This window comes from Heterodontus francisci, chromosome 4 (assembly GCF_036365525.1).
Source record: "Heterodontus francisci isolate sHetFra1 chromosome 4, sHetFra1.hap1, whole genome shotgun sequence".
Taxonomy (NCBI): domain Eukaryota; kingdom Metazoa; phylum Chordata; class Chondrichthyes; order Heterodontiformes; family Heterodontidae; genus Heterodontus; species Heterodontus francisci.
In genome coordinates, this window is record NC_090374.1 from 68396482 (window position 1) to 68412539 (window position 16058).

The 16058-nt window shown below is 43.6% G+C and overlaps 1 protein-coding gene across 3 annotated transcripts in view; it reads right to left on the reverse strand.

The window, feature by feature from the left end:
• cetn3 (centrin 3) overlaps nt 1-16058 on the reverse strand; it is a 63638-nt gene that overhangs the window by 21599 nt on the left and 25981 nt on the right. The window contains exons 1-3 of one of the 3 annotated variants that reach the window (XM_068029662.1): nt 12182-12216; nt 10241-10276; nt 7960-8095 (exon numbers count right to left, since the gene is read on the reverse strand). In XM_068029662.1, coding sequence (XP_067885763.1) covers nt 7960-8095; nt 10241-10276; nt 12182-12201 — 192 coding nt within the window. In that variant the 5' untranslated portion in view covers nt 12202-12216. Of the gene's footprint in view, nt 1-7959; nt 8096-10240; nt 10277-12181; nt 12227-16058 lie in introns of those variants that run through there. The other 2 variants (XM_068029663.1, XM_068029664.1) reach the window with 2 other exon arrangements.

Here is a 16058-nt window from a genome sequence, read left to right on the forward strand (position 1 = left end):
AAGAGAGCTGGCGCAGACTCAATGGGCCAAATGGCCTTCATCGGTGCTGTACTATTTTACAATTCGATGAATCACTGACAGAGGCATCTATAGCCTTATTCTGCAGATTGGCTGGAACAAGACAAACATACAAATGCAAGGACATCATTCCATTTATCTTCATAATAGATGAACCATCTCAGAAAGCTGAGAAGTCAATTCTCCTACTTAGGTAAGATAGTTTGTTCCATTGTGATTAATTTCCTGATTATTGTAGGTGTATTGCACTTGCAACTTTCTCGTATTTGATTTCCATACAAGACACAATTGCTATTTGCAGCTCTATAATGCGTTATTTAATATGGATGTTACTATGACTCAAGCATAGTTATGTCTCACCAAAAGAATGAAAATTCAAATCCATGGGTTGGTCTCTAGATCGCTTCATATATTAAAAGTCGAGCTTCAGGAAAAACTTAAATGCAACAGTACACAACTTGACTAGTTCAGCCACCACTGCACTGGCCTGTTTATCGTTACCATCTCCTCTGGTATAGATACCTCACTCGCCACCTAGAGTATAACTATGACAAAGCATTCATCACCAAAGAGTGGAAGAGGCCATGAGGCAGACCCAGAAGATGGAAACACAACAGAAAGTGCTCCTGAATAGCATGGGCTCTACTGCTGATGAAGCACATGTGACAGTCCTGAATTGCAATACCTGGGAGAAGCTGGTAAGGGCAACACTGGATGAGTGGAAGCCTGCAAGAGAAGAGAAGGCAAACCTGTTCGAGGTTAACCAATTTACTAAGTAAGGTATTGTGGCTGAAAGTTGAAATCCTGTCAGCAGGATGTTCCAGAGTAACTGTTACACCAGGAAAGTTGTAGTTGATTGCACGATGTTAGAGGAAAAAACAGCAAAAGTAGGCTGCAGTAATAAATAGAAGTAATGTAACCTGAATTACGACTGTCTTCACTATGGTTCAAGTGAACAACATGTCTTTTTGAAGATATTTTGGAGAGTCTGACCTGTACTTAAGGGTTTTGAAAACCAATGCAGGGTAAGGGCAGGGGGTGTTGACACTGGACTGAAGTGAAACCTGATCCATCAAGAGCAAGCTTTAGGACAGAAAAGTAGACTACTTCAATTATTAGCAACAACTAAGCAACAAGGCACAGAATAAAGAACACATACACGTATCCATTGTATCCAATTTAAGGTGAGTAGAGCAGATATTAAAACAGTTGGACATTTTAACCCAATGACTGGGAAGAATACTGTACTAATTATATACCGTCCTCAACCTCAATAGGCATCACAGAATGAGGAGGTTGTTGCAAGGGAGAAAATATTGAGTTTGGATCACCTCCAATAAAAGGCAGAGATCAAGAAGGAAGGTCAAAGAACAGCTGTAAAAATTGGCAACGATAGAGTACCCTCAAAGAATGCATGCGCAGGAAATTACACTCAAACAAGTGTGAGAAGGGACCATTTGGGGACTGACAAATCTTTATGGAGAATTTACAAGTGTAATCATAACAATGAAAAAAAACAAAACACAGGACAATTGTGAATTATAGTAATGGTGCAGATAGCAGCTAATAAAAAAACATGAATTGAACATTTGAGGTTTAACAAAAGGGTCAGGAAAAAAGTAGTTAAAAAGCATACAGCAAAAAGTTAAAGTTGCTGTGAGGGAAAAAAAGATGTTTTTGCAGCATGTTTTTTTTTAATTTTAAGAGGAAAAAATTTGAGTATGCAAATATGTGGAAAAATACTGTTACTGCAATAATGAAAATATTATCTACACAAACCCATGCAAGCAAGTCTCCCTTCTATTGTGAAGAACTCCTCCCCTACCCTTTAAAGTTTTGACAAGTAATCAAAATTGTAAATTGGATTGAGAGAAAAGACACTAAAAATTAAATCAGTGACAAAATAAAAGGAGGAGGAAAAGGGAAAGAGTCTGTTCTTCTTCTACAGTTGCATGTTGCAGGAGTTCTTTTGTTTTCAAAAAGCTTGTGTAAATGTTTCAGAGCCTGGGAAGCTCTGCCCTTTTTTCCCGTTCTGTGCAAGTGTTTGTTTTATTCAGTGTGAAAAATCTTGTTTTATAAATCTTCAATATAACTAAAATTAATCATTTGGAACACCTGAAGGAAAAGGAAAGACAACGTAATTTACAGGGCTTTATTTGTAAGCAGCGTGCTATTTTGATTAATTTATCCATTCTACAATTAGTTAATAATATTGGTCTGAATTAATTTGGAACTATTGAGTTTTAACTAACCTTTTAAATGGTGAAAACCTGACTTTCATTGAGGCCACAGTGAAATTCTGGTTGCTGAAAATTGTGAGAAAGCTGAGACTATCAAATTTATTTGACCTTAACTGTATCAAGAAATTTTGTTGCAAGTTTGAAAAGGCAAGATGGCGTTTGGCTCTTTTCCAGTTAAGAAAGTGGTTTTAAAATTCAAGCGAAGTGACTTAATTGCATGCATCCAACAATGTTTCACTCCACCTTTTTATAAACCTACAAGGAATTAAGGCAGCGATTCCCCGAAAGACCAAAAGTCTGTTTGTCCAGCCTTAAACATATTGAAATATGGTGCATCCACTACCCTCTGGGGTAGAGAATCCCAAAAATTCACAACCTTTTGAGTGAAGAAATTTCTTCGCATCTCAGTTGTCATGCTGGCCCCCACCTGCCAAGAATGGAGGCACACATTATTTCACCACATGAACATTAAAACTTAAAATTGGTGCTGGGAAGAAAAGAGGGCCTATCAAGGAATTGCCAGGCTCCTCGCCAGAAAGACCTTTGTCTGCCAGCATGCAGAGGACCCAGTTGGAACAGAGGACCCAGTCCTTGCTTCTCCAATACACAGAAGACTTGGTCAGACCAGTTAAGTCACATGACTAACTGGCTGTTTGAATTTGAATTTGCCATAGAATGTTTGAAACTCAAAGCTGTTTGCTCCTGGACTGAAAAGATCTCTCTCCTGTCCACTCCCATCTCTTTCTCACAGAACTGAACACCCACTGATGGCACATGAACCCCAAGAGAGAAAAGTCTCCCACAGCGAGAAAGGTTTAAGAAGAATATTGGGCCCCAATGAAAAGTAAGACCACCTACAATCAAGGACTACAGCGAGCTCAAAAAAACCCTCTTCAGAGATTGCCTCAAACTTTATTTTTTCTTCTGCTCTTCTCTGTCCCCATTTGCATGCGTGTATCACGTCTGCATGCTAGCATGTGTCCGTAAGTGTTCACTGTATTGCAGTTTAAGTTTTAATCTTTAATAAATCTCACTTTTCTTCTTTAAACCTAAGAAAGCCTGTTTATGCTCATTTCTTTGCCTTATAATTGGGAAGTGGTAAACAGGGATTCACCAAGGGGGAGCTCAAAACAATGTGTTTAAAAACTAAACCCTGTTACAATAAGAGCAGGTGAAGACAGTAAAAGACCCCAGACACCTTTCTCACCTGGTCACGACAGAACTTTTGGTGTTAGCGTCTGGAATTTTACCCACAGACAAATGAGAAAAATTGGAAGTGGGAAGCCAAATTTTTCCCAAACAAAAAGAGCAAGGTTTTAATACAAGTTTTCTTGTGGTTGCGTGCGCTTGACTACTAACATGTCTGTGACTGAATCTAGTAGCTCCCCAAGCTAGAGTGAAGCAACTTGGGATAAGTTAAAAGCACTGTCTATGGAGAGTTGAGAAAAATGGCTGAGCAGTGTCAGATCACTGCATGTGGCAAGGCTAGGAAGTGTGAACTCCCAAGGCTAGCAGCCAACCATTTTTCCCTTGAATCTGAAGTAGAAGCAGGGTTAGAAGCAGACCCAGAGAGGGTACTGCTAGCAAAGTTACAATTGGAACAAAGGAAACATGAATTACAGGGGTGGGGGGGGGGGGGGGGGTTGGAAAGAAAAGACAGTCACACAGCTGAAGCGGCTTGAGGTAACTAGGGGGCAACATAGTAACCCCAGTGAAATCATGGCCAATATGGATGAGCATAATTCAGGGCTGGGTACAAAATTACTAAAAGTGACTCAATTAATTCCAAAATTCAATGGAGGGAGTTGTGGAAGTGTTTGTGTTATTTGGGAAATTGGCAAGACAGCTAAAATGGCCAGCTGAGACCTGGTCTCTCATTGCAAAGCAGAGAAGCCCATGAGGTTTATTCCTTGTTATCAGATGGAAGTTCAACAAATTATGAACCGACCAAAAATGCTATCCTTGGGTGCTACCGCAAAAAGTATAGAACCCTCAAAAAGCAAGGTAAAAATCAAACCTATCTGGAGTTTGAAAGAAGTAAGCAGTTGCCTTTTGACCAGTGGCTGAGGGCTCTTAAAATACAGCTTAGTTATGAGACTCGCAGAGAAGTAATCCTGTTAGAGGAATTTAAACACTCCCTCCCATTCTCAATAAAGACCCAAGTAGAGGAGCAGCGGGTTCAGGGAGACAGCAAGCGGTTGTTCTGACTGATGAGTTTGCTTTAATTCATAAGTTGGTTTCCCAGGGGAGAACCTTTCCTAATCACCCCCACAAACCCGAAAAGGACAAAGGGTGGGAAGGTGATAGGAGCCCAAGCAGTCCTGGGTGAGAAAAAGGAAAAGCAGGAGACACAGGGGGCCCTACTCCAGCCAAAAAGAAAGGTGCCGTGAGCTAGAGACCTGTATGCTTCCATTGTAATAAGGCAGAGCATTTAAAGGCTGGCTGTTGGAAACTAAAGGTAAAATGGATAGGGTTAAAATCAGGGCACACCCACTCAGTGAAGACAGGGACCTGATGGAAAACACAGAACAAGCTGTGGCTTTAACTGCAGTAAGTGTGCAACCCAGGAAGCATATTACAGCCAGTGCAGGAAAAGTTAATAGGATTCCTGAAGGTTATCAGGGTTTTGTGTCTGAAGGGAAAGTTACCCCATACCCCTCCAGTGGGGCAAGCAAGCCCACAGGGATTCTCAGGGACACAGGGGCCACTATCCCTTTTAGGAGAAAAGGCCTGACCTTTCCCCCCCCCTCCCCCCCACCAGTGCAGTGATCAAAATGGTGGTGAATGGTATTGGAGGGCTGTGTTCTCGCACCTACACGGTTTAGGATTTTCTCACTGCCGCTCTCACGCATTTAAGTCTTCAGAAGAAGGAATTTTCAAGATCAATGGCATATTGTTCAACCTTGCCCGTCTAACAGCGAAGACCAAAGTACGGAAAGTCCTCATCAGGGAACTCCTCTTTGCTGACGATGCTGCATTAACATCCCACACGAAAGAATGCCTGCAGAGACTCAGACAGGCTTGCAGCTGCCTGCAACAAATTTGGCCTAACCATCAGTTTCAAGAAAACGAACATCATGGGACAGCATGTCAGAAATGCTCCATCCATCAATATCGGTGACCACGCTCTGGAAGTGGTTCAAGATTTCACCTACCTAGGCTCAACCATCACCAGTAACCGGTCTCTCGATGCAGAAAATCAACAAGCGCATGGGAAAGGCATCTGCTGCTATGTCCAGACTGGCTAAGAGGGTGTGGGAAAATGGTGCACGGACACCGAACACAAAAGTCTGAGTGTTTCAAGCCTGTGTCCTAAGTACCTTGCCCTACGGCAGCAAGGCCTGGACAACGTATGTCAGCCAAGAGCGACGTCTCAACGCATTGCATCTTCGCGGTCTCTGGAGAATCCTTGGCATCAGGTGGCAGGACAGTATCTCCAATGCAGAAGTCCGAGGCAGCCAACATCCCCAGCATATACACCCAACTGAGCCAGCAGCACTGGAGATGGCTTGGCCACGTGAGCCGCATAAAAGATGGCAGGATCCCCAAGGCCGTATTGTACAGCAAGCTCATCACTGGTATCAGACCCACCGGTCGTCCATGTCTCGGCTTTAAAGATGTTTGCAAACCCAACATGAAGTCCTACGACATTGACCACAAGTCGTGGGAGTCAGTTGCCAGATCGCCAGAGCTTGCAGACAGCTATAAAGGCGGGGCTGAAGAGAGGCGAGTTAGAGACTCAACAGTTGGCAGGAAAAAAAAAAAGAGACAGAAGTGTAGTGTAAGGAGCGAGCCAACTGTGTAACAGCCCAGACAACCAACATCACCTGCAGCGCCAGTGGAAGAGTCTGTCACTCCAGAATTGGCCTTTATAGCCACTCCAGGTGCTGCTCCACAAACCTCTTACCCATTGTCTTGAGACAAGGAGGCCAAAAAGGAAAGGAAAAAAAAAAAAAGGTATTGGAGGGCAGTGTATGCCTGGACCTGTACACCAGGTGAACCTGGAGTGCGACCTAGTTTTGGGACCAGTGACCGTAGGGATTGTCCCGAGAAGCACGAGCAAACTAGGTAATGATCTGGCGGGGTGAAGGTGGTAGCCCACCCCCCCCCCCCACAGTAGTGGAAGACCACGGGTCAGAGAGACAGAGGCAGTGGCAGAAGACAGTCCTCTGCAATGTCCCTGAATGTGTAGTGGGTCAGGTTATGATCAAATCAGCTTCCCTAGAAGAGACTACATTGGCACCGCAGGCAGATGACCATGACGTATGCCTGTCCGAGACTTTCTTTGGAAAGTTAGGAGACCCAGGGAAGGAATTAAATGGATTTTCCCTAGCTGAGGTTCAGTGAGCCGACCCAGTAATGTGAGTTAGCACAGGCTGCCCAGTCTGAAAGTAAAGCAGAGGAAGTCCCTGACTGCTACTATTTAAAGAATGAAATAGTGATAAGGAAATAGAGTTCTCTTCCCAGACCAGAGGGCAAGGAGTTAGGTGGTGCCACAGAGGCACCAGGGAGAAATATTAAGAAGGGCCCCACGAGACTACAGTGGCTGTACATGCTGGTATACAAAAGACCAAAGCCCACATAAGACAGCAGTCTGACTGGCCAGAACTTTACAAAAAGATGTGGTGGAGTACTGCAGGAGTTGCCACATGTGCCAGGTTGAGGGGAAACCCCAACCTACAGGTGAAACCTGCATCCCCAAGTCCTGTACCTGTGTTAGGGGGACCCTCCAGCAGAGGGCTGGTGAACTGTAAGGGACCCCCGCCAAGAACAAAAGGGGACAGGCAGGCACATGGCTAGCAAAGGTTTGTAAAGAGAAAGGGAAATAGTGACCAAGAAGGCAGGTTAAGGAAGTCAGGGAGGAATCCCAGATGAAAACCCCTACTGTCTGGTCAGTCAGACCTGAAAAATGTGAAGAGTTAGACCCCACATCCTATGTAAATGCAGTCTCTAGAAGCACCCCACCAGAGTTGCTTTTAGCATTTACAGGAACCTGTAGAGACAAAGAGACCTCTAGGGGGCAGAGAAACCATGAGGGTGATGCCCCACCTACAGGAGAGTACAGCCAAGTCTGCACAAATATCTGCAGGTAGGAGTATCCCAGAGAACAAAGGGGAGAACAACAAAGAATCCTCCCCCACAAATCAGAGGAAAAAGGGAATTACCCATCCCCTGAAGTCAAAAGTCTTTGCATGACTCAGAGCTCAGTATAGACCCACACACTACTAACTCCCCTGAAAAAAAAAAGAGGAAATTAAAGCAGCACTGGCACCCAGCTCATAACAGTCCAAAACGATCGTTCCCCTATCCTGAGATTGTCAGCAGAAACTTTTTTTTAAATTTACCAAGCAACCATTTCTGCTTGCTGAGCGCAAATTTATAAACTTCTTATAAAAGCTTGTTAACTTAAGTGGGCATTTCCCCACGGTGATGAAAAAATTATGAATTGACAAATTAACCCAGCGGGCTCTTAAGCAGAGCTAAAGTGGATCCACTGTTTCTTTCTTAAAAATGCATCCATGGTTTTCCAGACTAGAGGTTGATGGCTTAGCAAGAGATCCAGCAGTTTAGTGGTGTAATATTTTGCTGGTCAATTACTGTAGATAAATTCACAAGTTAAATAGCTGAAGGTAAAAAACAGTTACACTATTTAATACTCATAGTACTCAGCTATCAAGAATGGGTTCAAACCAAAATGTACCTTCAATTCATGGTAATCTATCGCTTTATCTTTATCAGTATCAAATAACTCAAAAGCTTCCTTAATCTCCTGTTTCTGTTCTTCTGTCAATTCTCGTCGCTTTTTCCTTTTTGACTTGTCTACGGCAAGCTCGGTTCTGAAAGACGGGGTAAAGAAAAAACTCAAAAGGTTTTTGATAAATATTTTGATAAATGGCTGCTCAGAACCAACGTTTGAGCCGTATTAACGGCATTTATATATACAGGTAGGGCATTTCACATCAAAACTTTTTTTCCCCCCCCCCAATTTTTTTTTGAAGTTTAGTAACTATTACTAGTTAAATTAGATTTCAAAAGAAATAGTCCTATTGCCCATCCACCCCTCAATATTTAACTAAATTCTCACTTGTACATACGAGTCAACCCTAGTTATTACAGTTGATTTTTTGGCAGACATACAATCACTTACAAAAACAGACTCATTAAGTATAAAAAAGTAAAAAAAAAAGACATTTCAGATCACTCATGGGATTAAAAAAGTTATTAAAATAGCTGCTTTGTAGGATTCATATAGAATGTCCAGACAATAAATTCAAGTGAAGGAATTAGTGATGAACCACAATTTTGCTTAAAGAATCAAAATCCAATAAACCAGTACAAATAAAATTTTAAAATCAGATACTGGAAATCTGGTTACCAAAGTGCCTGTGTTTTATTAAATATATATTTGAGGATTCATTCTTGAAATATTGAAGAAATGTTAAACTTTGGAGTTTTCAAAAGGGAGTCATGTAAAGGCCACTTGACTTTGAAAAAAAAAAGTCCCTGGAAATGTTTCTTAAAAAAAGGGGCACCGAGAGGTCTTGAGGAAAACAAGCCTTTCCAGGAGACCACCTGACATTCAGCTCAAACAAACATTAGAGAACTTTGGACACCTGGAGAACAAGTTGTTTACAAAGAAGAGACAGGTCAAGATTGATGGAGTTGAAAAGATGGAACTCCTATTGTTGGTTTCACTTTTGAATTGTTTTGAGTTGGGGTTGAACTGTATAAAAAAAAAAGAGAGAACTGCTACAGAGAGAAGACCACAACCCAGCTCAGCTTTCCAGCATCTGTGTGGGGCCAAGGGAACTTTTATATTTCAATCTGCGTTTATGCTTTGCTTCATTACTGGTTAAGACTGGTTTTATAATAAACTGATAATTTTGTTGTTTATTAAAGTAACCTGGTTGGTGTTTTATTCTGGGATAAAAATAGAGTATGATTGACTGTATTGGTAAGTGGGAAAAAAAATTAAATACACGTTGTGACCTGTAGAGAAGTGGAACTATATATAACAAACAGTGCACTCCTCCTGCCTCGGTCATAACAGTCTAAAATTTTAAAAAAGTAAATGCTGAATATATACAGTAGGTCAAGATTTCTAAAAAGGGAAATAAACCAATAGTGCAGAGGGAGAAGTCACAGAAGGTGAGGTGCAGAGTGGCATTTGGAATACTGTGTGCAGTTCTGGTCGCCACATTACCAAAAGGATGTAGATGCTTTGGAGAGGGTGCAGAGGAGGTTCACCAGGATGTTGCCTGGTATGGAGGGCGCTAGCTATGAAGAGAGGTTGAGTAGATTAGGATTATTTTCATTAGAAAGACGGAGGCTGAGGGGGGACCTGATTGAGGTGTACAAAATCATGAGAGGTATAGACAGGGAAGATAGCAAGAAGCTTTTTCCCCCCCAGAGTGGGGGATTCAATTACTAGGGGTCACGAGTTCAAAGTGAGAGGGGAAAAGTTTAGGGGGGATATGCGTGGAAAGTTCTTTACGCAGAGGGTGGTGGGTGCCTGGAACGCATTGCCAGCGGAGGTGGTAGACGCGGGCACGATAGCGTCTTTTAAGGTGTATCTAGACAGATACATGAATGGGCAGGAAGCAAAGAGAGAGTAATTTTCTTTGTTCTTTGTCTGCTGATCTTCAAACAAGTCATTTCTTCACTCCAGCAACAGTTTAAAATCAATGTTCATGACAAAATTAATACGACTCATTTTTGGCAGGTGGGGGTCTGCAATGACACCAGATTACTCCAGTTTCCGCACACACTCGTGAGCATAGAAAATTAGGAGGATAGAGCAGATGAATGCAAGGCTGGAGATATGGTGCCGAGGGTGGGGCATGCTGAGGGAGGTGGGACCTGTACGGGCCAGACATGTACCTCAGAGCCTCGCACAGCAATTTGATCACGCTGTGGAAGAGAGTTTAAACCAACTTGGCAGTAGGATGGGAACCAAGATGTACCATTAGACGACAACTTACATTTTATAAAAGCAAAATACTGCAGATGCTGGAAATCTGAAACAAAAACAAGAAATGTTGGAATCACTCAGCAGGTCTGGCAGCATCTGTGGAAAGAGAAGCAGAGTTAACGTTTCGGGTCAGTGACCCTTCTTCGGAAGGGTTCCGAAGAAGGGTCACTGACCCGAAACGTTAACTCTGCTTCTCTTTCCACAGATGCTGCCAGACCTGCTAACTTACACTTTATACTGCCTTTAAAGCAATAAAATGTTGCATGGTGCTACATAGGAACATTATAAAACAAAAGCAGGACAGTCACGAAAAGGAGATATTAGGTTATATGACCAAAAGCTTGGTCAAAGAGGCAGCTTTTAAGGAATGTCTTAGAGGAAAGTGAGGTGGAGAGATGGAGATGTGTAGGAAGGATATTCCAGAACTTGGGTCCGAGGCAGCTGAAGGCGCAGCCAATAGTGGAGTGATTAAACTCAGGAATGCACAAGAGGCCAGAATTAGAGGAGTGCAGTTATCTGAGGGTTATGGGGTTAGGAGGAGGTTACAGAGGAGTGAGGCCATGAAGGGATTTGAAAAAACAACGATGAGCATTTTAAAAATCAAGACAGTGCTTGACCGGAAGTCAAAAGTAGGCCAGTGAGCACAGGGGTGATAATGGAAGAGGCAGCAGAGTCAAGACAGGGACAGCAGAGTTTTAAATGACCTGAAGTTTACAGAGAGTAGAATGTGGGAGACCAGCCAGGATTGCATTGGAATAGTGAAGTCTAGAGGTAACGTGGAATGAATGAATGAATGAATGAGGGTTTCAGCAGCAGACGAGCTGAGACACGGACCAAGTTATGGAAGTGAAAATAGGCAGTCTTAGTGATGTCGAATACAAGGTCAGAAGCTCATCTTGCGATCAAAATTATGACACCAAGTTTGTGAACAGATGTGCATATTCTCACAGTTGCCAGGGAGAGGGGCGGAGACAGTAGCTAAGGAACAGAGTTTGGAACGGGGACTGAAAACAATGGCTTCAGCCTCCCCAATATTTAAATAATATTTCAACGGGAGAAGTGAGGTGCAAAAAGGATTGGGAGACAGATAGCACTACAGTACGAAAAATAGTAATGTCTTATATGGGGCCAGAGTTTCCTAACAGCACTATGGGTGCCCCTACATCAGATGGACTGCAACGGTTCAAGAAAGCTGCTTACTAGCACCACCTCACAATTAGACATGGGCAACAAATGCTGTCTTTGGCAGGGACGCTCACTCGTATTCTGACCCCATAAAATCCAGCCCAATGCTCATCAAAATCTTGATAAATCACTGCCTTGCTACTCACTCAACCATATAAATTAAAACAGGTCTCCACTGTTACTTTAACAAAAAGATTAGTATAATACGTCAGCTCAAACCAAGTGATTTCAGCCTCCAGCCCCTGAGCAACTTACACTGCAGTCAGCAGTCACTTTAGGCCAATGGTACTTGTTTTCTGAACTAATGTTATTAGCTGACAACAGCAGTGTTTTTCAACAAACGTGAGGATTTCAATAAGACTTTGTCAAACCTATTAACTGTCAGCAATGGGCTAATTAACAGGATATGGCAACAGATTTGCTCAATGCAGTATTATGCTTGGCTGCAATGGCTGCCAACGCAACCACTAGGTGGCGTGTACTGGCACATGCACAATACAGCCTGTTCCACCTAAACGTCAGTCACAGGAAAGAGAGGCGGTGTAGGGAATGGAGCGGAGCAGCCGGAGAGAGCAGCAGCATAGGGGATGGAACGGAGCAGCTGGTGGGGGGAGAAGCAGAGCTGACCAGGCGCGTTGCACGAAGATGTTATTGGCGCATGCGCTAACCAGTCCTGGCAAGTCGGAACGCCGCGCACACACAGAGAGCAGGAGCCCGTCTACGCATCTTGATGATGTCAGCGGCCGGCTGCGCGGTCAGGACTCACTTCGTATTATGCTTCTGCATGGCTCAGTGAATCATGAAAAGATATCTGGAGAAACAGGAAAATCTGTACCAGTTAATTAATTTTGATACTTGGAGATTTCTGATGGATGACAGTTTTGGCTTTAAAGTGCAGTTATTTTGGATGATGCTGATAAGAAGTGACAGACTTAGATCTTTCTTTAAGAACAGTAAAGCCCCAATATAAACTTGTGCTCTTTAGCAGGTTTGTCCAAACAATCCTTCAATAATTCATAATTAAGTACATGCAACATTCAAGACCAAATGATGCAATGAATTTGTGCCAAAAAAATCTGTAACACATGGTAGAACAACCCAAAGGGCTACCATAAGAGCCACTGCACGTGACTTCTGAGAGTCAGTTTCACAGCAGGCCTCGGTTTAATTGAGATCCTCATTAAGGCTTTGGCAATTAATGACAATCAAAATATTAATCATGGATGTCCATAACAGGAACACCATCACTTCAAAAGACATACACCATTCTGTTTTGGACCTATATTGTTTTTCCTTTAGCAACTAAGCAGCATTGTAGTAGGAGTACATTTACCAAATGGATTGCAGGTGTTCAGGACACCCAATTCCACCTTCTGAAAGGCAACTAGGGGTAGGCAATAAATGTCAGTCTTGCCAGCAATGCCCATATCCCAAGAATGAATAAACATTTACAAATTACGTTTTTAAAATGACTTTCCAGCTGCTTTCATGAGTCATTTATCTGGTGCAGTTTGCAGATTTACTGAATTCAATTTTACAATTTGCCAGGATAGGATTTGAACATCAACCTCTGGGTTGCTCATGCAGTATCATTTCCAATATACTACCAAGTACTGCTGGAGTTTGCCCAGTGACCTACGTGCAATGCCAAACACTATGTGGTTGAATCTTAAAACCTCAGGGCAACTACAGATGGGCGATAAATACCATCTTGCCAGTGTTCCTCCACTCTCCCGTCCCAAGAAAAGAAACTCCAGCATTGGTTGGTTGGTTTGCGGGGGGGGGGGGGGGGGGGGTGGTGGTGAAAGAAAGAGACATTAGCATCATGGCAAATTACTGGACCAGTAATCAGAGGCCAGGACCAATTCTCTACAGACAGGAGTTTAAACCCCACCATGGCAGCTGGTGGAATTTAAATTCAATTAATAAAATTAGGAATGAAAAGCTCATCTCAGTAATGGTGACCATGAAACTACCCAATTATTGTTGAAAGCCAACTGGTTCACCAATATCCTTTTTAGAGAAGGAAATCAGCTGTCCTTACCTGGGTCTGGTCTACATGTAATTCTAGACCCATAGCAATGTGGTTGACTCTTAAATGCTCTCTGAAATAATCTAGCAAGCCACTCAATGTAGCAAACCACTACAGAAAAATTGACAAAGAATGAAAGTAGACAGACCACTCAGCATCAATTAAGGCACACCCTGCACAGTCCTCCTCATTAATATCTGGGGACTTGTGCCAAAATTGGGAGAGCTGTCCCAGACTAATCTAGCAACAGCCCAACATAGTCATAATCACCTCATACCTTACTGTCAATGTCTGAGACTGCTCAATCACCATCCTCAGTTATATCTAGTCTCACTAGCAGGACAGACCCACCAGAGGTAACTGCACAGTGGTATAGAATCGGGAGGGAGCTACCCTAGGAAGTGCTTAACAACTCCAGGCTCAATGAAGTCTCATGGCATCAGGTCAAACATGGACAAGGAAACCTCCTGCTGATTACCACCTACCACCCTCCCTCAGCTGATGAATCAGTACTCCATGTTGAACACCACTTGGAAAAAGCACAGAGGGTAGCAAGGACACAGAATGTACTCTGGGTGGGGACTTCAATGTCCGTCAGGGAGAGTGACTCAGTAGCACCACTACCGTCCAACCAGACTGGGGTGGTGGGGGGGTGCAGAGAACCAACAGGTGACAATTTACTTGGCCTCACCCATCTACCTGCGGCAACTGCCTGTGACAGACAGTATTGGTAGGAGTGACCACTGCACAGTCCTTATGGAGACAAAGTCCTGTCTTCACACTCAGGATACCCTCCACTGTGTTCTGTGGCACTACCACCATGCTAAATGGGATGGATTCAAAACAGATCTAGCAGCTCAAAACAGAGCCCATAGCATGTCATGGTTGCCATCAGCAGAATTGTATTGAACAACAATGTGTAACCTCATGGCTCAGCATATCCCTCACTCTACCATTGCCATCAAGCCAGTAGATCAATACTGCTTCAATGAGGATTGCAGGAGAGCATGTCAGGAGCAACACCAGACACCAAAAAAAGGGGAGGCATCAACCTGGGTGAATCTATAACATAGGACCACTTGCATGCTAAAACAGTAGAAGTAGTAGTCAATCCCACAACCAATGGATCAGATCAAAGCTCTGCAGTCCTGCTGGATGCTGGTGGACAATTATACAACCAACGGCTCCATATACATCTCCATTCTCAATAATTGTGGGGGGGGGGGGGGGGGGGGGAGGCGGGGCGGTGGGGGGAGAAAGCTCAGCACATCAATGCAAAAGACAAGGCTGAAGCATTTATGACTAATTTCAGCCAGCCTCCTCCAGGAGATCCCTGTATCACAGATGCCAGTCTTCAGCCAACTTGATTCACTCGACCCGATATTAAGAAATGGCTGAATGCAATTGATACAGCAAGTTATGGGCCCTGACAATATCCAGGCTGCAGTACTGAAGACTCATGCCCCTAGCCCCCAAGCTGTTCCAGTATAGCTATAATACTGGCATCTACCAACATTGTAGAAAATTGCCCAGTTATGCCCTGTCCACAAAAAGCAGGACAAATCCGATCTAGCCAACCACCCGTCAGTCTACTCTGAATTATCAGCAAAGATGATGAAAGGCGTCACTGACAAGGCTATAAAGCAGCATTTACTCAGCAATAATCTGCTCACTGATGCTCAGCTTGGGTTCTGCTAGGGGCATTTGGCTCCAGACACCATTACAGCCTTGGTCCAAACATGGATAAAAGGGCTGAATTTATGAGGTGAGGATGACTGCCCTTGACATCAAGGCAGCATTTGACAGTGTGGCATCAAGGAGCCCCAGTAAAACTGAAGTTAATGGGACTCATGGGGAAAACTCTCCACTGGTTGGCATCATACCAAGCACAAAGGAAGATGGCTATGCTTATTGGAAACCAATCATCTCAGCCTCATGATATCACTGCAGGAGTTCCTCAGGGCAATGTCCTAGGCCCAATCATATTTAGAAATGCACAGGTTTGCACAATGTTCAGTACCATTTCAATACGCCTCAGATACTGAAACACAGTCTGTACCTGCATTCAGCAAGACCTAGACACCATGCAGGCTTGGGCTGAAAGATGGCCAGGCAATAACCATCTCCAGCAAGAGAAAATCTAACCATCTCCCCATGACATTCAGTGGCATTACCACTGCTGAATCCACCATCAATATCCTGGGGGTTACCATTGACCAGAAACTTATACAGTGGCTTCAAGATCAGGTCAGAGTCTGGTAATTCTGCAGAGAGTAACCCAACTCCTGACTCTCTGCCATCTACATGGCACAAGTTAGGAGTGTGATGGAATACTGTCCACTTGCCTGGATGGGTGCAGCTCCAACACTCAAGAAGCTCGACACCATCCAGGACAAAGCAGGCCACTTGGTTGGCACCCCACCCACCACCTTAGACATGCACACCCTCCACCACAGCCACAAAGGCAGCAGTGTGTTCCAAATACAAGATGCACTGCAGGAACTTGTCAAGCCTCCTTTGACAGCACCTTCCAAACCAGTCAACTCTACCACCTAGAAGAACAAGGGCAGCAAACGCATGAGAACACCACCTGCAAGCTCCCCTCCAAGTC